The 24273-nt window shown below is 40.0% G+C and overlaps 1 protein-coding gene across 1 annotated transcript in view; it reads left to right on the top strand.

The window, feature by feature from the left end:
* The window catches only part of PDE11A (phosphodiesterase 11A), a 224276-nt gene that overhangs the window by 155343 nt on the left and 44660 nt on the right, over window positions 1-24273 (top strand). Inside the window, exons 11-13 of the mRNA XM_074967652.1 lie at window positions 7937-8083; window positions 8188-8295; window positions 21373-21482. Of these exons, the coding sequence (XP_074823753.1) occupies window positions 7937-8083; window positions 8188-8295; window positions 21373-21482 (365 nt within the window). The remainder of the gene's footprint in view (window positions 1-7936; window positions 8084-8187; window positions 8296-21372; window positions 21483-24273) is intronic.

Genomic DNA, 24273 nt, shown 5'->3' with positions numbered 1-24273 from the left:
GCCTATAAAGAGAAAAATTTGTGTCATACATTTTGTTTCTATGTGCTAGAAAACAATTTTAACACTGAACATTGATTTTAACAACATAAATAATGTATTCTGTGCTTTTTTCTATTATATTTTGTGACAAAATTTTGAAATGTGACATTTTTACTTCAGTACCCTATGACATTTATCTCTGTTCATGAGTCCTAGTTTGGAAAAAAATAGCTGATTCTGAAAGGATCAACTGACTGATCAGAAATATTTGAAAGAATGATTTAAAAAACTGCAACTCTATTTCAGCATTTACTTGTGGAAACACCGAGTCAGTATCTGAAGTGTTGTTCTAACCATTTATCCTACCTGGCCATTATAAGACTAAAATTTAAAAATCCCCAAACCCGTGTTTCATACACAAATAGGTTTCTACACTGAAACACAAGGTAAATATCATACTTTTGTTCTCAGCCCACAGTTCACAATCATAGAAAGATAGGACTGGAAGGGACCTCGAGAGGTCATCTACTCCAATCCCCTGCACTCATGACAGGAATAAGTATTATCTAGACCATCCCTGACAGGTGTTTGTCTAACCTGCTCTTAAAAATCTTTAATGCTGGAGATTCCACAACCTCCCTAGGCAATTTATTCCAGTGCTTAACCACCCTGACAGGAAGTTTTTCATCATGCCCAACATAAACCTCCCTTGCTGCAATTTAAGCTCATTGCTTCTTGTCCTATCCTCAGGAGTTAAGAAGAACAATTCTTCTCCCCCCTCCGTATAACAACCCTTTATGTACTTGAAAACTGGTATGTCCCCTTTCAGTCTTCTCTTTTCCAGACTAAGTCAGAGTTATCCAAATGTTCTGTTTAGGTGGGTGATGTGTTGCTTAGCAAGTGCTTCTATTATTTAATAGAAAAAGCTGAATAAATAGTTTTATTAACCCAGTGAATTTTGTTAAAGTAAATACTAGTACTAATAATGACCATATGTAATATTTGGTTAGACCATCCAAACATGGCTTTATGAAACAGTGATGAACACACTTTTCGTGTTCGTATCAATAAGCAGAAGCAGCTATAGCTTGGGTGCTTCAAATGCTGCAGCATGCCAGTGATCTGAAGCATTCCAGGCTCTGGTATGCACCAGTGTACATACAGCTTACCCACAAGTTTCGAATCAGAGGGCAATAGAGTTAATTTTTGCAGTGGAGAAGGGGACACCCAGACTGGTTATGTTGATACACAAGTGGAACTCTTTGTGCCAGAAACGAGATGTGGAAATCTGGAATGTAAGGGAGCAGGGAGACTGATAGACCTGTGGATGGTTAAGTGAGGGGTGTGTGTATAAGGTGTCCATAAAGCACCCTCAAAAACCCTAGATTCCTCCGACTGTCTCCACTTCATTACTCACTCTGCTTCCAGTTACTTCAGTATTCCCATGTAGTGTGACCCATTTTGGGGACCAAACTTTGCGGGTAGTTGAAGTGGGAGGAGGAGTTGTTGAAGGGCAAATAAGAGCAGTACCAATATTTACAGTGGTAATTTTGACAGTGGCGCAAAAAAAATCAACATTACTGTGCTAGGCACATCAGAACTCAAATCCAGACAGAACACTTGCAGACTCTCCTTGATTCTATTCCCCATTCACTCCTTTTACTATAAATAATCAAAAATTCTCTTTAGAGGCCACTGTCCTCTTTCTGCCACTGCAGATCACTTGGGAGGAGATGCTGATTCAGCATCATGAAGGGCAGAGACATACCATCAGCAGGATGCAATGGCAGATGGAGACCCTTAAAACCACCTTTGCTGTGGGCATTAAAATATCCCTGATCTGAAACAGTTAGCTCCATTCTCTTTAGAGGGAGAGGCAGAAAGGTATTTCAGATGCGCCACACCTTGGAGACACTGAGTTTGGCCTTGTGCAGTTGTAAATGGAAGCAAAGTTTGGCCCATTACAGTTAATAACAATGTCTGCTTATAAAGAAAATGTCACTTAAGTGTCTTTACATTTCTTTGCACATATAAAATAGTTTTTAGGGGGATTTCTGTGTAAAGAAATAAAGGTATTTGAGGCACAGAGATTAAGCTCACACAGCAGGCCATTGGCAGAGCTAGGAACAGCATCCATGTCTCTCAAGTGCCAGTCCACTCTGTCCACTTGGTAAGATGGCCACCATGGGAGTGAATATTTTATAAGCAGGATACTGTAGAATCTGCTGCAAATTTGAATATGTCAAATATGGAATAGAGGGACACTAAGGATGCTCCATTGTCAAAGATCAACCTAAAATGTTTTACAATTTCCAGATTTCACTGCAAGATTTGGTGGTCCCCTGCACTGTGTTCTTATTATCAAATGGGAAGCCCAAAATTTAGATCTATATAAATAAACAATTCTAATTATTCAAATGACTACAGTTAGGATTTGATCTGTCGGAAGTGTGTGAAAGAAATTCCTAATGTTGCTTACCAGCGTGCACTAGCTTCTGTGAATCATGACTAGACAAGGAGCAATTCAAGAGACTGGAGAGATTACAATCACTGCCCCTTTAAATTTCCCACCTCCTGTCTCTAAGAGCTACAAAACTGAATCACACCACTTAATGTTCCTGGTAACTGTTTTACATGTTTCCACTATGTTATAATTTCTCCCTATGTAAGAGTTCTCCTTCCTAGAAATATCTCTATCGACAGATCATGTCTTGACCCTTTTCTCTTGTCTGTTATATCAGGCTAGCGAAGAAGAGTAGACTAGTGTTATGTTAATTAAGAGTTTGATATAGCTTTGGTGCTGGAAAACAGGAGTTCCCTCTTATGTAAAAGAGCTATGGTTTCTGAGACCATTTGGGAAACCTATAAAGTCACACAATTTTGAGACAGTGGTAACACATTTCCAAGTCTCAAAATAGAAAGGCACTTGCCATGACCTTTTGACCGGTGGTCATCCACAAATTATTCAGTAGGGAAAATATTTTTCTCAAAAGTGGTTTAAAGACATCTGTTTTTGTTGATGAATTTGAGGGTATTTAATATTTAGTAATACATTTTGCAAATCTTTTCAAGGGCAAGATTGCAGTTTTGGCCAGTGTGCCAGTTTTAATGCAATATATTATTCAAATTGAAAATAAGATTAAAAGTAAACTTGTTTGCAGGAACATTCACCAGGCTGAATGTGACACTAGGTTTATTTCCAGTATGGGAAACATACTTAGTGAGACCAGCAGAAGTCTCCCATTTTGGTTCACTTGCTTGCTTGCTCTTTCCCTGCACGTGATTGCTTTTTTCAGCCCTGACAGTATGAACACTTTAAAACGCTGTGTGGCTTTTTACTTCAGAAGCTGATTATATAATATAATATATACACATACATACAGTCTGTAAGAACACAAGTGAATAAGTATTTATCTATCTTTTTTCATTGAGTTATATGCTAACAACATAAAGAAACAAAATCTACGCAGCCAATATGTTCCAAAGATGGAGAACACGATAAAATGCTTGTCTCCAGCATTGCTGAGGTATAAGCACCAGAGTTTACCTTTCGGCTGAAGTAATAAACTCTCAGTGCTTCCCAAATCTTGATTTGCTCAAAAGTTTTTTTGTTTAGGTTCTGCCCCCACCTTATATAGCCATAGAAGCCTAGGATCAGACCAGTGATCCATCTATTCCACTGTGCTCTGTCTGACAATAGCCAAAACCAGAGGCTAAATTTTGTATAACCTTAGCATGTCTCCTCTTGTTCCATTTAATTTCTGATGCGGGGGTCCGAACAAAACTACTGGCCTTCAGTGAGCCTCCCTGACCATTATTCCAGCTTTTATACATTGATTCATCAGGGCTCAGTCATTCATTTCCTAGCAGTTCACCTTGTCATATGTATGTTATAAAATCATTTGATAATATTTGTACATTAAAATAAAAGCAGCAAGGAAATGAGGAGGAAAAAGGGCCTGACTGTGTCTGACTCTAAATGGGTGCCACAAGGGGAGAAGTGAGCACATGGCGCTCTTGCCAGCACCACCCACCTTACACTTCGGGGTAAAGGCAGCCACAGTTCTGATCCACGTGCTCCAATCTTGGGTGATCCCTGGGAAGGATCTGGGAGTTGTGGTGGATTATATCCTCAACGTGAGTCAGCAATGCAATGCTGTTGCAAAAACAAATGCAATTTTAAGTTGCATTAATAGAGGCATAGCATGAAAGTCATGAGAGGTGATAGTATCACTCTACTCTGCTCTGGTGAGGCCTCAGCTGGATACGGTGTCCAATTATGAGCAAAGGCTGAAGCAACGGGGTATGTTTAGTTTGGAAAAGAGGAGATTGAAGGGGGACATGACAGTGGTCTTCAAATACTTGAAAGGCTGCCATAAATAAGATGGAGAAAAGTGGTTCTCTCTTGCCACAGAAGGCAATGGGTTCAAACTACGACATAGCAGATTTAGATTAAATCTCAGGAAAAGCTTCCTAACTGTAAGAACAGACTGCATAGGGAGGCGGTAAAAGCTCCTTCACCAGAGGTTTTCAAAAGAAGGCTGGATGCCCATCTGTTTTGGATAGTTTAGACACAACAAATCGTGCATCTTGGCAGGGGGTTAGACTAGATGACCCTTGCGCTCCCTTCTAACCCTATGATTTTATGGTCCGCAGCTTCCACCATAGGCTGCCGAGTCCCACCCACAGGAGTGAATGCTACACTGGAAGTTCTTTGGTCTGAAGGTGACAGGAAATTTTGGCCCTCCGGTAGCTTTTTAAAGAGAAGAATAATCGGGCCTTGTGTGTTACGAGGGGTCATGAAAACAATTTGTGTTTAAATCAAATCTTTGTTTTGAGCCCAATTTGGCTACAACCAATGAGGGCATGTACATTTCTGATTACAGTAGGGCTATGTGACTCGTCCCTGAATAAGGATGAAATGAAGGTATTTGTAATAATCCTGCCTATACTAGGAGAAAGAGACTTCAGTGCATAATGATGTTCTCAGTCATTCTGAGAACGATACAAATATCTACTCATCAGGTGTAAAATTTTCAAAGGTGCCCAAGTGACTAGGAGCCTAAATCCCATTGAAAGCCTATTGGACTTAAATCTCTCAAGTTGACTTTCAGTGGCTTCTAAATCATGAGGCACCCTTGAAAATGTTACCTCTCTAATCCAGTCCCTGGAGCCTTAATCCCACCTGTCCTCCAAGAAGAGAGCTTTTTTAGGTGTTTTTGTTTGTTGGAAAAGAAATTCAGTGAAATTCACTCCACTGTACAGGAAGTCTCCTGGGAATTCTGAGGATTCAGGGCTGTATGTTTAACATTCTGTATAGTAAATATTTTTATACCTTTGTAATTTAAAAAAAAAGAAGTTTAATGACCCCTCTCCTATAAACCCCAGGCTGCTGCAGCTCAGATATAAGAAAGTGAGGACAGACAATGCCAGGTGCAGCCAGCACACTCCTGCAGCCACACAACATCATGTCATTTTTATAAACATTATTCAAATTAGCTTCAGCACTCGTAATTCTGTTGTTTCCTTTATTGCTGTTGTAAAGCAAATGGTTCTTTTATACAAATGTTTTCTCCCACCTATTAATCCAGTTATAGATTATGGCACTCCTGTTAAATTTAGGGATGTAAAGCCTCTTAAATATTTAGAAGTTTAAGACTGATACGGGAAGAAATTTCCTTTGATTTGCTTTATTAATATCCTGAGGGTCAATTAGTTATAGATTTGGAATATATTATTGCTACTCTGTTCTTTGACAAAGAGAGAAGAAAATGATGGTAGTGTATTTGAGCTACAGCATCAAATATCTCCCTTTGAATTAGAGTTGGCTGGACAATGCATCCTTCCTGTGAAAGATTGCAACTCCCCCCTACCCCCCAATTATCTTTGAAATTTTTCCACAGATTTTTTTGGCTTTTCAGCATAAACCCAAAAATCTAAGACAAAAAGTGAAAAATTTTCCAGCAACATTTTTTGTTTTGTCAGATTTTATGGTGAAAAAATTTCAGCCAGCTCTACTTCAAAAGTGCTGGCAACAAAAGAGCTACGTTAGACGTTCATGCCAATAAACTTCCTTATAACATTTAGCTCAAAAAACCCCCAGATATATTGCTTCCAGCAGCATTTTGCAAAGAGTGCATTTATCACAAATAATGCATGTATTAGTGGAGGAATGAAACTCCACATAGATCGCAAACAGCCTGATGAAGCTTTGAAGAGCGAGTGAACCATAAGAAACTTTGACATTGGCTATTAGCTCCCTTAAATTCAGCATAGCAGAGACTTAGCAGTTATGACCCAATTTCACATCTACAGAGACAAGGTGGGTGAGGTAATATCTTTTATTGGACCAATATTTATTGGTGAGAGAGACAAGCTTACACAGCTTGTCTCTGTCACCAATGGAAGTTGGTCCAATAAAAGATATTACCTCACCCACCTTGTTTCTCCAGTATCCTGGGACTGACATGGCTACAACAACACTGCATATTTTACATCTTCAGCATTTTATAATAAATGTCATTTTCTCTACCTTAAAAATTATTTTAGTGCTTATTAGCCAAATCATGAGAGATGTCAAGCATCTGTAACTCTCATTGATATAAAATGGGAGAGGTTCAGAAGATTTCAGGATTTGCTCCTATGGAAGATGCTAAACTGATGAAAACTGAAGTCCCGAGTTTCCAGAGCAGAGATAGCTGAGGCAATAGCAAAGCTAGCTTCCCCACATGTATCCTGCAAAAGTTCAACCATGTCCTGGAAAGACTCTAGGATTTAGATGGTTGTTCAGTTTTCTTTGCCAATTCAGTTCTAGATTGGTGAACCCCTTTCAGCTAGCACAGGTCATGGTGATTTTTTATGCTACTGGCCCCCCTCCGTTAGATACGGAATTAAAAATAACTTTTTATTTTAGTTGGCCATTAACCAGCCACTTTAACGTTCCAACATTTGTACTGTATTGTGGCAAGTTCACACCATCTCGTATTATATTGTGTGGTTGAATAGCTTGAGCCAAGTGTAAAGTCATTAGCAGGCACTTGTGTTTAAGAAAAGGTTTTGTGTGTTGCTAACACTCCAGGTTTATGACCAATGAGTTTTCAAAAATGGAGGTGTAAGATTGAAACATACACTTTTTTTTAAATCATCACCAAAAAAATGTGACTGCATGGGCAATTCTGGTACTTGTGTGCAAATGGCTAGTTAGCTGCCACACAGCTACATGTATCCATATACATTTAACTGATTTGGGTGCACAAATGCAATAATTGCACAGAGAATAGTATGCACTATTGTACTATTTTGCATTTAAAAAACCCTCACTCGTCATCTTTTTTTTAAAAAAGATGAATTTATAGTGTTATATTTACAAAAAGCAAAATGTAAGGCTGTTATTGTTATGTATTTAGAAAATGAACTGAATGCTCCAAACAACTTTGTTTAAATTTGAAAAATATTTACACTAGAAATATCTTGCATTACCCTTTTTGTCTCTCTGAACATACAGTAAAACTGTATATAACAGCGGACAATTGTACAACTACAGGCTGTAAGGAAATTTGGCAAGAGAAACTCTTCAGGATGGTGTATTTATTTCTCTGATTCTGAAAGGTAGCCGTTAAAATTCACAGGTGCTGGCTGTCCAGATGTTTGTTGCATTTGACCATTGTAATTTGCAGTAGAATATACTGTGTTGCTACAATATCTGTAAAGAGGAAAGCTATTATAGTCTATATTCTATATATGGGCTCCAGCATTGATAGTAAGCATATTTCCTACTCAGATTAGCTTTTTCCCCCTTATTTGCTTGGGGCAACAAAAGTTCAAGTTGAAGTTTAGATCTAGTAGAGTGTATTTACAGGTCAGCGATGACTTATAATAAATTTGTTCTAAGAATCAGACAAAGGAAAAAATCTTGAATTTTGAACAAGGAGTTTCCCTTTCTCTTTGTCATTTCTAGGGAGCGAACATACCACTGGTGTCAGAGCTTGGCATTGACAATATCCATTTTGATGACTTTTCACTCGATGTGGATGCCATGATTACTGCAGCCCTCCGGATGTTCATGGAGCTTGGAATGGTTCAGAAATTTAAAATTGACTATGAGGTAACCATCTGCTCTGTAGAGATATCTGCCACTTTGTCTTGGCAGTGCTATGCCCATTTGTACACATTTAGTAGCCCTGATACAATTTGTACTTTTCATTTCAGACACTGTGTAGGTGGCTTTTGACAGTGAGGAAGAATTATCGAATGGTTCTGTATCACAACTGGAGGCATGCTTTCAATGTGTGCCAGTTAATGTTTGCAATGTTAACTGTAAGTATTCCACGAAAGGGACAGCCCTCATAAGAGCTTTTATCATCACAGTGTCTTATGTGGCTAAACATCTTTTCCAATGTTTATTTTTTAGTTATTATATTCATTTATGTTATAGCAATGTACAATAAATAAGGGTATCCTAATTGTGGGAGCACAATTTTGGCACCGTTTTATAGAGTTTTAGCAACAGTGATATCACAGGCACATTAAAATGACTAATAATTAACAGATGACAATCTTGGAGTAGGGAGCTTATTAGAGATTTTGATCTTACCATGTCTTCCTTTTTTGAAATCTTTGATTTTGCATTTATTTCCGCATGTGAACATGGAGGTCATAAAAACCTGAGTGTGTAGAATCCTATCAGCAGGGTTATTTGGTGCGATGATACTTATTCAGCTACTTCCCTAGCTTCATCTAAATAGATATAGGAGATATTGCCTTATAAACCATTTAAAAATGGGTTTCCTTAGAGAGGATCCGAATAGGTCCTGCAGCCTCCGCATATTGTTTTCTGCTATTCATCAAAGATATTCATCAAAGGGTCTAACCTTCTCTCTGCATATAAAGTATTCCTATTGATGCCAATAGTCCACAACCATGTTGGCCTGGGGGCTGCTCAGGCCCCCCTCCCTGGGCAGGTAGAGGGTCTGCCATGGCTTCCCACAGCTGCCCACCGGATAAGAACCTGTAAGAACCAGGCAGGCAGCTGTGGGAAGCCGCAGCAGACCCATTACCTGCCCTGGGTGGGGGGCCCAAGCAGCCCCCAGGCCAACATGGAGCCCAGCCAGGGAGCTATGGGGAACCACGGCGGACCCTCCACCTGCCCGTGGTGTGTGTGGGGGGGCTGAGAGCAGCCCCCAGCCGTGTGCCCGACCCCTAGGCTCCCCGCCTGGCCGAGGGCAGGTGGAGGGTCTGTGACTCCACACAAGCTCCCCACACGGCTCTCCCTGACTGGTGTCTGGCAGGGGGATGCCTCAGAGCCTCAGCCCGGCCCCCAGTGTACAGCCCTGCAAATCCACAGATATCTGCGGATATCCGCAGATAATTTTTGTGGATCGTGGATCGGATGCGGATACACATTTGTGTATCTGCGCAGGGCTCTAGAGAGAAGGATTGTAGCTCTAGTTATTTTTCTGTATTGCTCTCCTTTTAAACTACAGATTGCCTAACGTCAAAATTGCAAATCCAAATCCCTTCGTTTCAGGAGAATACAGTTTGAATTCCTGGATCCAAACTTGCTCTTAAGATTTGTGGTTAGAACCAAAACTGGAAGGGGCTTACTTTCTGGTTGAAATGCGTCTGAAACCTTGGTAAGAACAGCTGTTTGAAAGATTTCAGGCCTTGATAATGGAAAGTTTTGAAAACAGATGCAAGATCCCTACTGTTCAAGGCAATAGAAACTGATCCACCATGAGATTTGCACTGTTTTGAGCTAAAATTTAACAGGTTGTGGGATTTAACTCCCAAAACTGAACATGAACCCTGATTCAGCCTCAAACTGCAGTGTAAATCTAATCTGGATCCAAACACAGCCTCATTGGTTCATCTTGAGCCTTAAGAGAAGGTCCTGCAGTATAGTGTTTGTGCAAACGTTTCCTCATATGTAGTCTGAAAGACGACTATGAAAAGTTGGTCATGTTTAAACCTTTTAACCCTTTAAGTGCCTTGGGGTATAAAGGGTGAATAGCTTTAAAGATTTGCCTTAGGAACATGGCATGACTCATATTATAAGCTATACCACTAGCTAGAAAGTTGTCCTAATAACTAGTTTCATTCATCATTTTCCAAAGGTTTGCCTGTCCGTAGCATACATCTATCCAAACCAACAAACATGTGAGATGCTGCACATGTCTTGGCAAAACAACCTGTGTTCACTCCATGAATATTTGCATTTGAAATTGTATATCTTCACATTTACAAACCTGTTCTGGGGCAAAATTGTTGTTTGTGGCAACAAAGACATCTCTCTGCAGAAAAAAAGTTATAAATGTCTGTCTTCTGGGCAAAACTGATTTTTCCACAGTGAATGACAATTTTACTGCTTCTTTTCTTATCAAAAATGTAAAGAAACTGAAATTTTTTAAGTTTTCTCCCCACAAAATTGGGAACTTTTTTTTCTAGTTCTGCTGTTTTTCAATTTGTTTTTTAACAAAGCCATAATTTTGGAAGCAATACTCAAATATTATTAAGCAGATAATACAATAACTGGGGTGACAGAGTGACTTGCTTTAACCAACTGGATTCAGATTAATCACTGAAAAATCAAACCCAAAGTGTCTTCACTGGATACCCACAAATTCGTGCATCTAAAAGCCCAGGCCGCTGTTGAAAATGCTGGCCTGTTTACTTTCCCAGGGTCATAACAGGAAGCCTGTCACTGACATAGGCAGAAAGAGAACCCAAGAGTTCTGAATCACTGCCCTGTGGCTTAGCTACAACAGCATTCATCCCTTCGAATCAAGGGCCATGCATAGAAGGTTAATCTGTATCTTTTCTACTTGAATTTTTTTTCTATGGCAAATGTGAGCTACCATAAATTGATGGTGGGCTACCATAAGTTTTTTTTATATAGCTATGCCATACGCTGATTTAGTCACTTTTGTGTTAATGAGATCTCTGTTGGACAATATTAAAATGCTTACATCTCCTCAAGACACTGTACGAGGCACTTCTATAAATCAGTTGGGAGTTGACAGGCTCCCTCCATCCAAATATTTGCAGAAGAATAAGTAAAAGAACTGGATGGAACGTGTCACATATTGGGATGAGAGAATTCTAAGTGGTGAAATCTGACATGAAATTCATGGTATGTAAAAGTAGATTAGTAAGGCACCAGACAGAAACCTGCAAATCCAAGAATTAAACTGATTCATTGCATTTTGTTGACAATAATATATATAAAAAAATCAAACCACACAAGTTTCATGGTACATTCCAACACATCTCTATTTTGGAGAATCCTGGGCTTATTTGTGGAAATTAGCAAGCAAGGGCTTTGCTGGAAACAAGGTGCATCTCAAAGATTGTGTACTTGTTTTCTAAAGGGAGAGGGAGGGCATGTGAGCATTACTGCTTTTCAAGACTCCTACCACCTGCCAGTCTATAAAACACCATTTGCATCAATGATGTTGCGACTGGCAGTGTTGTCAGAGGAGGCTGCATAACTTGTCCTGTAAATGGATTAGATTGGGCCTGATCCAGTGCCCACTGAAGTCTTTCCATTGACCAATGGACATTGGATCAGGTCCTTAGCACTTTACATGTTCATACACATGCTGCACAAATATGATCTAAAATGGATCCCCACAACACTCCTTTGAGATAGGTAAGTATTAATATCCCTGTTACACAGATGTGCAAAGTGAGGCAGAAAAATAAAGAGAGAGTCACTAATACAGCCAGAATTAGAACTCTGTCTCCTGGCTCACAGCCATGTATCAGACCACCAAACAACGCAGCATTCCATAAGAGAGAGGCTGTTTCAGTACTCACCATGAGAGGAAGTAAATAGAGAGGTTCAGTCGGGATAAAGGCCTATGGAAGACAGAGAATGGCAGTCACTCTTAGTATTCTTATAGCTGGAAATAAGTTGTTCAGATAAACAGAATTAAAATGGTTTCTACAGGCAAATGTACAAGGGCACTTTTCTGTATCTGAAATGTTGTGGCATTAGACACAGTGTATGAACCTTATGCTAAACTTCACAGCCAAGTTGATAATATGCAGGGAAGCAGTAGTTTTTCAAATTTCATTTTTCATGGTGAGAAAGGACAACAAGATGCCAGACAAGCCACTGATACATGCCTGAGAAGTAAAACCAAAGCCAGGGCTAACTGCTTTATCATTTGAAATTGGACTGAATTAAATTCTGTGTATTTCTAGCAAATGCTACCAGTTTTTGTGCCCCTTTTCTCAGCAAGTACCACAAATGTCATATAAACTGTCCTCTGAGTGGTGCTCTAATGCCAAGTTTCCGATATGCTGCTTTTTTGTGTGGGGAAAAAAATATTCCACCCTATCAGGTAGCTTCTTTTCACCTAGAGATGATTAAATGGGTACGAGGAGAGGGTGGGTGGGTGGCGAATATAGATCTTGCTTTCTTTAAAGACTTGACATCAGGTCTCAGAATCCTCTCAAACATTGTCTAAGAAAAATATATGAACCCAACCCATCTAAATTTTTCAAACCATGCTCATCATGGTCAATCAGAAAAATGCAAAAATGACTGTACAACTGATTGTAAGCAAACTGCTAAACAAGTGGTGCAATGGGATTGTGTTTACAGTGAGTTTGTGCCAACTTTGATGTTGATTTCACTGAGAACAGGTGGGTGCCTCAATTTGGCTAGGGAGGAAGGTTAGTCTTGTGTATAAGGTACCAGACTGGGATGAGTTTCTGGTTCTGGCAGAGGCTCTCTGTGTAACCATAGGCAAGTCACTTAATTTCTCTGTGCCTCTGTTTCCCCATTTCTAAAATGGGAAAAATAATTCCCTACCTCTCAAGGGTGCCGAGAGGATAAATTCATGATTATATGCAAGATGCTGAGGGACTATACAAGCAGATGTATAGGAGAGCTTTAAAAATATTTTGTATTTAAAAAACTAGTATGTTGTCTTCCAAAAAAATTTCAGGGTTGTCTGTGCCAATATGCCAGAAACATTGTTGATCGATGCATAAATGTTTTAACTAAATTTAAAAAAAAAAACCACTAATATCAGTACCTATCAGGCCCAAGTCAATGTAGCTAATTTTCTATATTACAAAAAAGGGTCAAAAGGAAGATCATGCCAGACTTAGAAGACAGTGACTTCGAAATGATCTTGAAGGTTTACTTGACTTTTAAAGATATTTATATTTTCAAAAATAAGGTCAGATTCAAAGGGACAAAGGTCAAACAATACTTTAGTAGTATGTCAATTATGATTAGTTTCTGTTATCCTGTTTCTCAAGACTAAGGGTAGTTTTCCTCTTGAAATCAGTATTCATGCATTGAATGGTTGTCTCATTAACTTGCTCTTTAGCTATGGTAATTTTTAGGTAATTATGTTGCCTGCTGTCCATCACAGTTTTATTATATACACACACCTTCATATAACTGTATCTGAGCTGACCAGAAGAAATTGCATTATTTCCCCTCTACCTCAAAGCTTACATAGCACCTTATGGAATCTTAGAATTTTACAAAACTCACTGGTAGCAGAGTGAAAAAGCACATGCGTGTGCACACACACATAAATAAAATTTATGATGGTGCTTCCAGTGGCACTGAACTAGGGAAATGCTGTTCAACACTAATGACAAAATACCACAGCACACACATTTAGACACACTGCTGTATGTCTGTTTAAATGCAGATGTGATGCAGATTTAAAATCCATATTTATGATGTCAGCAATCTGATTTTCTGACATAGGCTGAACAGTTTTTTATTAATTCAAACTGGGGACAATAAGGAGGGTTTAACAGACTGCAGATTGTGCACATCATATTTCAATGGGATTTGGGCACCTAACTCTTAGGTGCCTTTGAAAATCCAAGCCTTAATTGTTTATAGAGGTCCTACCTTTAGTCTGAAGTTGTTCCTAATTATGAACTGGTATTCGAACAGAATACATAAAAATTACATGTTAAATATCCAAAGGCACTTCCAAGTAAATTCGTAGTTCTAGATTTCTGTTGTAAAAGGTTCTCTAATGTCTTTTGCCCCCACTGCTTCCAGAACTTTACTCCTCTGATGGTTAGAAACCTTCAACTAATTTCAAGTCTAAATTTCCTGATGGCCAGTTTCTATCCATTTGTTCTTGTGTCCACATTGGTACTGAGCTTAAATAATTCTTCTCCCTCCATTGTATTTATCCCTCTGATATATTTATAGAGAGCAATCATATCTCCTCTCAGCCTTCTTTTGGTTAGGCTAAACAATCCAAGCTCTTTGAGTCTCCTTTCATAAGACAGGTTTTCCGTTCCTCGGATCATCCTAGTAGCTCTTCTCTGTACCTGTTCCAGTTTGAATTCATCCTTCTTAAACATGGGAGACCAGAACTGTACACAATATTCCAGATGAGGTCTCACCAGTGCCTTGTATAACGGTACTAACACCTCCTTATCTCTACTGGAAATACTTTGCCTGATGCATCCCAAGACTGTATACCTCCCTTACTCTTCTCAGGAAGCTGGAGTACTGTGGTTGACTGGAGAGCGCTCTGCCGTCGATTTAGCAGGTTTTCACTAGACCCGCTAAATCGACGCCGGCTGCATTGCAGCAGCATTGATCTCCCCCTAGTGAAGACCAGCCCTTAGACTCCTCACTGCCTCCTGGGACTTCTTTCTACCTTAGTCTTTCTTCAGGCCCTTTTCCACAGTTTCTCACAGGGCTTACTGCACACCTACCTCTCCATGCCCTTCCTTCACTCTCTAGCAACTCGAGAGGTAGTGCAGAGTTCTGGGCCCCTCTCTCCCGGCAGCCCGCTCTCTGACCTGGGCTTCATCCCTTTATGCCAGTGGTTTGGCAACCTGCCACACGCGGCCCATCAGGGTAATCCACTGGCGGGCTGCAAGACAGTGTTTACATTGACTGTCCACAGGCACGGCCGCCTGCAGCTCCCAGTGGCCGTGGTTCGCCATTCCCAGCCAGTGAAAGGTGTGAGAAGCACGGCCACACTTTATGCTCACCATCCAGCTCCTTCCCCCACTTAGCTCCATCTTCATTCAGGCCAGGCCCAGGTGCAACCAGGTGCCTTAGCTTGCTACTTCCAGGTATGCGGGGTGCATACCAGTCATACCACACTGTTGTATTTCTAACTCACGAATACTCCCATTGACATCAGTGAGACTACTCATGAATATGGCATGAGAACAGGTCACAGGATCAGGCCCTAACTTTGTAAGCTTCATCGGACACACCCTTCATCACTATTTATTTTAAAAAGTAAAAAGGAAAGAAAAGTAAAGCAACAGATAATTAAAGTCGCATCCAGTGTGCTAATAACAAAAACACATAAAAGTGGGGCAAGGCGTAATGCGATTCATTTCCTCACATGAAAGAATGACCTCCATTACTCACTTTAAGCTCTGCCACTCATGAGTTATGAGTCATTCCTGTTCTGGTGAAAATAAATTCTATTACACCATCATCCATAGCTATGTATTTTTCCTGTCTACACGTAAATTTAAAAAGTGGGGAACACTCTCTGTCTTCCTGCATTATGTGCAAAGCAGACATCCTCCTACCATAATACTGTTTTTAAATTAAATGTTTTTATTAAGTGAAATATCCTATTTATGTAGTCCATGACAAGATTTTTGATTAAATAAAAAGTTGAATTTATTCTTGAGCTATTGCTACTATTAGTAAATTGCTTAATCTGTACTCCTGCATTTATGATGCAGGCTGAATCCTTGAATTCAATCAAACCTTGTGTTAAGCCGAGGACCATTTATTATGACGTCAGTTTTCCATTATAAAACTCCAATTTTCAGTAGTTTATAACTCAGCCATGGACATTTTCTTTGGACTGAAACTTGGCACATCGTATTGCCAGGTCACTAGCTATTTTATTTATACTTTTTTTAAAGGGACCTTTGTTATTCTTTGTTGTAGGAGAGCAGTCTTAAAAAAAAGACAGTATTTTTCAGATGCTTCCTCTGCTCTTGTAACTATGTTATTGAAACTGACATTTTAAAGGCGATTTATCTACAATTCAGGAGCAACCATTTAATAATAGTCAAGTTATTCTATTCTTATGGATGCTTCATGTTTAGAATCTTCTTTGGCGTTTAGACCAGCCTTTTTGAAATGTAGACAGAGTCCAATCCTGCAGGGTGCAGAGCACCCACTGGAAGGTTCTGGGCATCTGCAACTCCCACTGAAATGGATGGGAGTTGAAAGCACTTAGTACCCTGAAGGATAAGACTCTTCATGTGACATTAGCACAGCAGGCCAAGAAAGCTGATGGCTTCTTAAATCACATAACGGTGATATGATATTTACTAAAGTAGGCTTTATGGTCTATAGAGTCAATACTCTGCAAAGTAAAGTTCTCAACAGGTCTTACTACAATGTGCTAGTGTCTAAACATAGATATACATAAGAACATAAGAATGGCCCTACTGGGTCAGACCAAAGGTCCATCTAGCCCAGTATCCTGTCTTCCAGCGGTGGCCAGTGCCAGGTGCCCCAGAGGGAATGAACAGAACAGGTAATCATCAAGTGATCCATCCGCTGTTGCTCATTCCCAGCTCCTGGCAAACAGAGGCTAGGGATACCATTCCTGCCCATCTGGGCTAATAGCCATTGATGGACCTATCCTCCATGAATTTATCTGTTCTTTTTTGAACCCTGTTATGGTCTTGGCCTTCACAACATCCTCTGGCAAGGAGTTCCACAGGTTGACTGTGCATTGTGTGAAGAAATACTTCCTTTTATTTGTTTAAATCTGCTGCCTATTAATTTCATTTGGTGACCCCAAGTTCTTGTGTTATGAGAAGTAGTAAACAACACTTCCTTATCTACTTTCTCTACAGCAGTCATGATTTTATAGACCTCAATCGTATCTCCCCTTAGTCATCTGTTTTCCAAGCTGAAAAGTCCCAGTCTTATCAATCTCTCCTCATAAAGAAGCCGTTCCATATCCCTAATCATTTTTGTTGCTGTTTTCTGAACCTTTTCCAATTCCAATATTTCTTTTTTGAGATGGGGCAACCACATCTGCACACAGTATTCAAGATGTGGGTATACCATGGATTTATACAGAGCAACATGATAGTTTCTGTCCTATTATCTATCCCTTTCTTAATTATTCCCAGCAGTCTGTTTGCTTTTTTGACTGCCACTGCACATTGAGTGGATGTTTTCAGATAACTATCCACAATGACTCCAAGATCTCTTTCTTGAGTGGGAACAGCTAATTTAGACCCCATCATTTTATATGTATAGTTGGGATTATGCTTTCCAATGAGCATTACTTTGCATTTATCAACATTAATTCAGCACATGGGTGAAGGTGTTTAGGGGCACTAGAGACCCAAATGGCACTGAAATGTTATATGTGGGGAAACTGAACTCTCTTGGGCTCCTTTGAATCCTCTCAGAGACATGGGTTGACTTCCCTTATTGTAGCTGTGAAGCAGATGCTATCGCATAGCCACCTTTTCCCTCCACACTACCTCTTACTGCACTTTCCGTTGGCTTTGCGCTTCTCCTCACTTAGCAGCACTGAAACCCACTCAGACACATTTTGTCACTCATGCATTCTCTCTTACGATGGGATGAGCTATACCTTCCCTTGCCTCTTCTCTTTCCAGTCGATCCCAGTTCATATGCATATTTCCTTTGTGGCTCTGACTCCCCACGCTGCTTGCAGATATTCTTCAGCCACCATTAGTCTCCCCCTCCATGGTCAGTATGTGAATTTTTCTTACTTCACTGGTTTGAGAGGAAAGCATGCCAAGCTGACTTGCTGCTCCCCTCATTACTAGCTGCCACTGAACTAGTCACAATTTGCTATTTCTGTGGTGTGATTGGTCATTTCAGTCACATACTATTTTTTGTTTGTTCTCCAATTGGCTGATTCTCGTGCTCATGGATCTTTCAAGATCTGTGTATGAAATTTTCCAGTACAAATCCCCCTACATATAAATACCACCCTCCCACCTCCTGTGGATAAAGGATATTTTGAACAGGTTTAAAAAAATAAAAATGTTTTAAAGTAAGATATTAAAGTGTCTTTTAAAGAACATGTACCATTTTTAACTACCATTGCTTAAAAACAATCTGCCTCTTTCCTGAATTTCCCAAATATACAGGTTATCTGGCTATGGAAAAGACCCATCCCGCCTACTCTCACTAGTGCATTATTTTATGCTGTACAGTGTGGCATGCTAAAATACGCAAGTGTTCTGTTTAACATGTCAAGAGCAGAAGTCAAAAGTGACTAAAACATGTTATTTAATAAAAGATGTTGGGCAAGAGAACTGGCAGTATCTGTATTGGATGCAGGAGGAGTAAACATGAGAGTACATGTAACACCATGGAAGAGTGTGGGCGTGACCGTGGTCTGCTAGAGCACATTCAAAGCTGTTGTGACTAATTTTACAAAGTGCAAGGGGTGGTGTAACTTAAGTTGAGTATGTCTGTTTAAAAACATGATCCAATGCCCATTGAAATCAATAGGAGTCTTTTCATTGACTTCAGCGGGATTTGAATCAGGTCCAAAGGGAGCATAAGGAACAGCAAAACTGATTCATGGCAGGTGGCAGAAAGCACATGCAGCTTTTGCATTGTAACACCACCATGAAGGTATTTTTTCCCAAAGACAAATGAGAAAAGTAGAAAAGATGTTTTCTGGATAGCATCCATGAACATCTTTGTTATAATATTAAAGGTGCACATAAGATATTTGCAGACACAAACCATTTCAGTTTTGCCTTCACCGAAGGCCTCCCCTTAGTATTTTTGCTGGTATCACTGGGGTGTAGTCAAACAACATAGCATTTAGATTGCAATTCATACCTTACTTGATACATTGATGTAACAGAGTGCTCCACCTGTCATGAAAATGTAGATTTCTCCTAGATTCCACTGGTTGATTGTGCCACTCAAATTTGTAACTTACAAGGGTCTCATATGGCCTGTACTGCCTCACACCACTGATTCTGATCTAGCCATTTATGTTTAGTTACTCCAGAGCACCATCAGAGATTAAGTAATGGTTACATATTTCTGTCTGATGAAAAGCTGTGCACTTTGCCCTCCTGCTTTCTTGGTTTGTGCTTGTTTCCTGTTCCTCCATTAAAACTTCTTTCCATCATTTACACACTTTGCTGCCATATTTACCAATTATTCCATAAATGTAGTCCTCTAAGTCAAATACCATATAAAATAAATAAAAAGTATCCCTTACTTTTCAACAATTGTAAGCAGTTGATTTAATTCCTTCATTAAATGAGCCACCCTAGTTTGTCAGAGATTTCTGTTCTTGAATAAACAAAGCCTCCTTAAGTGTTTCCTTATAATAACCAAAATCACCTTGAGTTTTTGAGGTTCTGTGCTCTAGGGCTATTGAAATCCGAACTGAACTCAGAATTCTAGATAAGCTCTACCCGGTGTTTTGATTTGTACTCTGTCCCTTTGCTGACGCATCCCAGTATCCTGCTTGCCTTTATTACTGCAGTGATACACTGGGTCGATGGCTCCAAGGATTTTTTTTTATAGTAACCAATAAATCCTTATCCTGGGTCAGTACACTCAGTCTAAAACATACTCTATATTTTGTTATTCCTCCTCACACCCCTTGTCTTTTTTTAAATAGTTGCCTGTATTAAACTGCATTTTCCATTTACTGACCCTGTCAACTAAAAGCTCAAAATCTCTCTGAATCTGGTTGTCTTGTTCCTCCTTAGTGGACACAACTCTGCTTTTGGCCTTATTAGCAAACTTTTCTATTTTACATACCATATTCTCAATAAAATCATTTGCATAATGCATCTTCCTGACAAAGGTCAACTGATGAAATCAATATCTGGTCTTCTCCATTGCTAACCTCTTTTGACTGGAGAAATTCGCAGTGAGAATTGCTTATTTCCCTTCTCTGAGATACTCTGCTATCCATCAAACTATTTTGCATTCTATGGAGCTGACTGTGCAGAAGTGCTGAGCATCTGTCGCTCCCATGGACTTCAGTTAAATTTCTTGGTGCTTTCATTTCTTGGTGAAAGTCAGGCCCCATATCATGACTTCCTAGCTTAGCCTGTCATTTTTGGCATCAATATTACCTTGTGCTTTTTCAAAATCTGAGGACCAAATTATTCCTGTTAGGGACACAGGCTCTGAGGGAATGGGGTAGTACAGAATGCAACGAGTGTGATTTGAGGTATCTGAAGACATTATGCTGGCGCAGGGCAGAAGCAGGCATAATATCTCCAAGAGTGCTGTGTGGGAGCAAATTCATCAGTGAGTTCTGCTGTATCTTTAGAAAAAGGATATCATGCAGTCCTTCTAGCGTAGCTCTTCAAAGCACAGTGGTCTGCCAATGGCACACCCAACAACGCAGGCATACCCTTAGGGGAAATTTTGCAGGGTCAGCAATGCTAGTACCTCCTCTGCTGGTCTCAGGCTGCTCAGGCAGACAAACTACTGTATTGCTACCTCCCTGCAGGGGAATTCTAGTGTCAGGAGGGGCTTCCTGCATCACCTCCTCTTCTCTTCACACCAGCATATTTGGGACAGGACCTAACTGGGGCCAATGGTGCATTATAACTGATGAATCTAAGCATTGTCCCAGACACTCAGAGTTCAAATCCAACCCAAGGCAGAAATCTGAAGTTTAAAAAAAACAAAAACAAACAAACAAAACCCAGCACATGTGAGCTAAGGTGGCCATGATTTTGTCTTAAGTACATTCTGTATTTCTCATATCTACCATATCAGTTTTATCGCTGAAGAATTCCTGTGCTTTATTTAAGAAAAATCTCCTCTCAAACTCATGCAGGGTATTTCTAGTAGAATTATGCTATTCAAGGTGTTTCCACCTAAAATCATGGAATGTTGTTTCTAATCTCCTTTGTTGCAGTGAACAAAACAGTCTCTGACTGCTTTAGTATTTGCATAGCTGATATTTAGCTTCTCTCGTTTAAGCCTCCTTTGATTTAGCTTGTAAGTTGTCTCCAACAATGTACAACAAATACAGCACCTCAGGATCTAAGAAGTCTCTGTCTACTTAACAGTAATTTTAAAATGAAACAGATTTTGTTTTATGTTCTTCACATATGTAATTTCAGCTTCTCATCTTAGTATGTAAGGATTGTTTTTATTTTCAGCTCTTTTCCCACTGCACCTTCTGGGTACTGGGGAAGAGAGTATTAAAAATGTGACAGAGATAATAATAGATCACTACAAGGACATTATCTATTCCACCAACCATCTAGCATACAGCAGTGAACATAATATGACAATAAAGCATTTATCTTGTCCTTATTTAAAAGATGGTGGTTTCAAAACAGAGATGACTGTTACTCGATGGACTAACATTATCTATCCTTCTTGCTTCTGATAGTTATTTTTTCTGTTCTCAGACAGCAGGATTTCAGGAGATTCTGACTGAAATTGAAATTTTAGCGTTGATTGTGGGATGTTTATGTCACGACCTTGACCACAGGGGAACCAACAATGCCTTCCAAGCCAAGTAAGTTTTCTAATTCTTATTACTTTAATTTGTTTCCCTTCCATATCAGAGCAAAAGGTGACAGGGGATAAAGAATGAAGCATTAATTTCAGGGCTTCTAGGCCAAGGCCAAGTATTCCTGTGCTTACATGTAATGAGGGACTATCCATCTTTATAATTCCCTATTCTTTTTGGTAATTGCTGACTTGCCCTTTGTGTCATGCTGTTGATTTGGGTTGCCCCTTGTGAACTAACACCTAATATAGAAATGTGATGCCAAACATTGATGATCCCTCCAGTCAAAGTATCTGCCAGCTAGAAACCTGCCGACACTGATCATGAGAAGCATTGCAGATGCCCCAATCTCTCTTTGGCTGGTATGTTGGAATCATTGTGAAACCTTTTCCAGTTATTTAATATATTTAAATAAAAGCAGGTAAAACTGAAGCCCTGTGTCCAAAAAGGGTGACATTCACTCCACCTGCATAAAGCCCAAGTTTTCAATCTTTGGCACGTGGAATGGTTGCCACCAACCTAAAACTATGGTGCGGGGATCTGTACAATCTGATGTGGCAGTCATTCCAGCCTAACTCTGCCACACCAGCTGTGCAGAGTACTGGGGCCACTGGTTCCATATAAACACAGGTATGTGGCTTCTCTTCTGGCCTAGCCCCAGTGAAACTATGGGGCTGGCTTGGAGGCTTCTGGCATGGTAACAGAGTGTGAGAAGGCACCTCTGTTAGGCCAGCTGATTGATGGATACGCTGTAGAGCTTGTGTGTTAGACTTTCTATTCAGATTCTTATCTGTTAAGTGGAGCCTTGCACCTGCTGTACAGATCCCAGTGAACTTCACTCTAAAAGGAAATCTAGTTTAGGGGTCCGGGGCCTGATCCTGCAACCCTGACTTACACAGTTATGCTCTGCTGCCTCAAGCAGTCCCCTCCTCCACGCGATTGCTGGTAGAGGCAGTTTAGTGTAGTGGGGGGAGAGAGGGTTTTTTCCCTTTCTTTTTACCTGTGGTGATAAGGAGGTTCCTTTGATCAAAGGGCATATCTCTCCTTTCCCACCCGCACCCCTGCCATCCAGGTTTGGAAGGGGGCAGGAAATCTCCCATTACAACATCCCAGCTGAGCTCTGCAATGGAGCTGTCAGATAGATGTTTAATCCAGAACCTATATTGTTTCACTGGCTCACTGACAAAGGAAACATGACCATCTGCTGATAACCAAAATCCAAAAAGATCGGCGTTTTGTAGTCCCTGGGCCGCAGCATGGTTTTGTGGCTCTGCCCTGCTGCTAGTCCTGTGGACCGAAGGGAGAGGTGGCCAACTCCACAGCTATTCGAAAGCCAGAGAGCTGTTGTGCTAACTTATTCCCCTCGACACATTTTTGTGCAAAAAAGCAGCACGTGTGGCACAGTGTGTAGTGTACATTGACTGTTTTGTTTCTTAGGGCAAACTGCCTCATTACGCTCCACCCGGGTTAACGTTTCTGATGCACCGAGTTAGCATTTCCTTAAGCTGCTGTTTCCTCAGCTGCTGGTGCTGCTGTTCACTCTCAATGAAACAATGACATTCTCTGGATTGTCACTCGCCAAGGCAAGAAAAATCAATTGCAGTGCTCAAGAGACAGGACTACTGGTGCAAAGGTTACAAAGTATCACCAGTTGCTTTATGCTGCTGGAGTCTTGATGAGAAGCAGAAAAAATGGAAAACTGTGTAAGACAAATGGGAAAATTTTGCTGATTGATGTTCATGTTCCTAATTCACAAAGATAAGACTTACGTAGGATTTAAATCCCTATAGACTCAGGCTCTGATTAACCTAACCATTTCTCCATTGGAATGTAATGTTTCTCTTGGGAAGTTTGAAATAGAGGATTTTAGCACTTGAATGCTGTCACTTCCAGTACAACTGACAACTAGTACAAAGAGGATACTGTGTTTTTCTAATGCCATAAAGAAATTATTGAAGACATGACACACAGATAAAATATCCCTGAAAACAGACTCTGTACCTCTCATAACAGCAGCTATGATTTATTCTTCCAAAGCTTACTTATAAAGTTAAGCATCACATTTTCCTGTTTTATCTTACTGCTGAGTACCAGTGTTTTGTGTGATGAAAGATCAAGAGGTATATGTTGGAAGCAACATCAGAGTTCTCTGAAATTGCTCTGTTAGTACACCTCAGCACTGTTTTCTCTAGGGATGATGTTTCCCACTTATCCCCCTCTCTATTACAGCTGCCCCTGATGATTAAATATCAGTACGGTACAGCTTTGTAGTATATGCTCCTAGGAGACGCCTGCTATTCGTTTCTAGCATAATCTCTTATACTCATTTCTTTGGAAAGAAAACCCATCTTGTCGCTTTAGGCTGGGTCCCAGAAGTGAAATACTGGTGAACATTAATCTACTCTGACAGTCCAATCCCACTCCCCTCCACCTTCCAACAATTCTCAATTTCATAATTACATTTCATAGTTTTTCTTCCTTTAAAGTTTCATCTTAGAACTTTTAAACTGTATGCTACATATTTTGCAACTAGCTTTTATAAAAAATAACCATGATTAGAAATATATTCTAAGAATGTTAGACTTTTATGGTTTCTGCTTCTGTTCTTACTTCCTCTCTTTCTTCTTAATATTTTTAAAATCACTCTGGTGTTGCCCACTGCAGGGACAGCATTTTAACTACCCTTGAGGCCCTTTTACAGCAGAGTTTTGCAAATGCCTGCTATATACCATTGTTATTATATGTATTAGGTACAAAGGTAGAGGAAAAGGCAATCCCTGCCTCACTACATATATTA

This window comes from Natator depressus, chromosome 11, assembly GCF_965152275.1.
Source record: "Natator depressus isolate rNatDep1 chromosome 11, rNatDep2.hap1, whole genome shotgun sequence".
In the NCBI taxonomy this organism is placed as follows: domain Eukaryota; kingdom Metazoa; phylum Chordata; order Testudines; family Cheloniidae; genus Natator; species Natator depressus.
The sequence above is the reverse complement of the archived record's forward strand: the minus strand, read 5'-3'. Positions and strand labels throughout refer to the sequence as shown.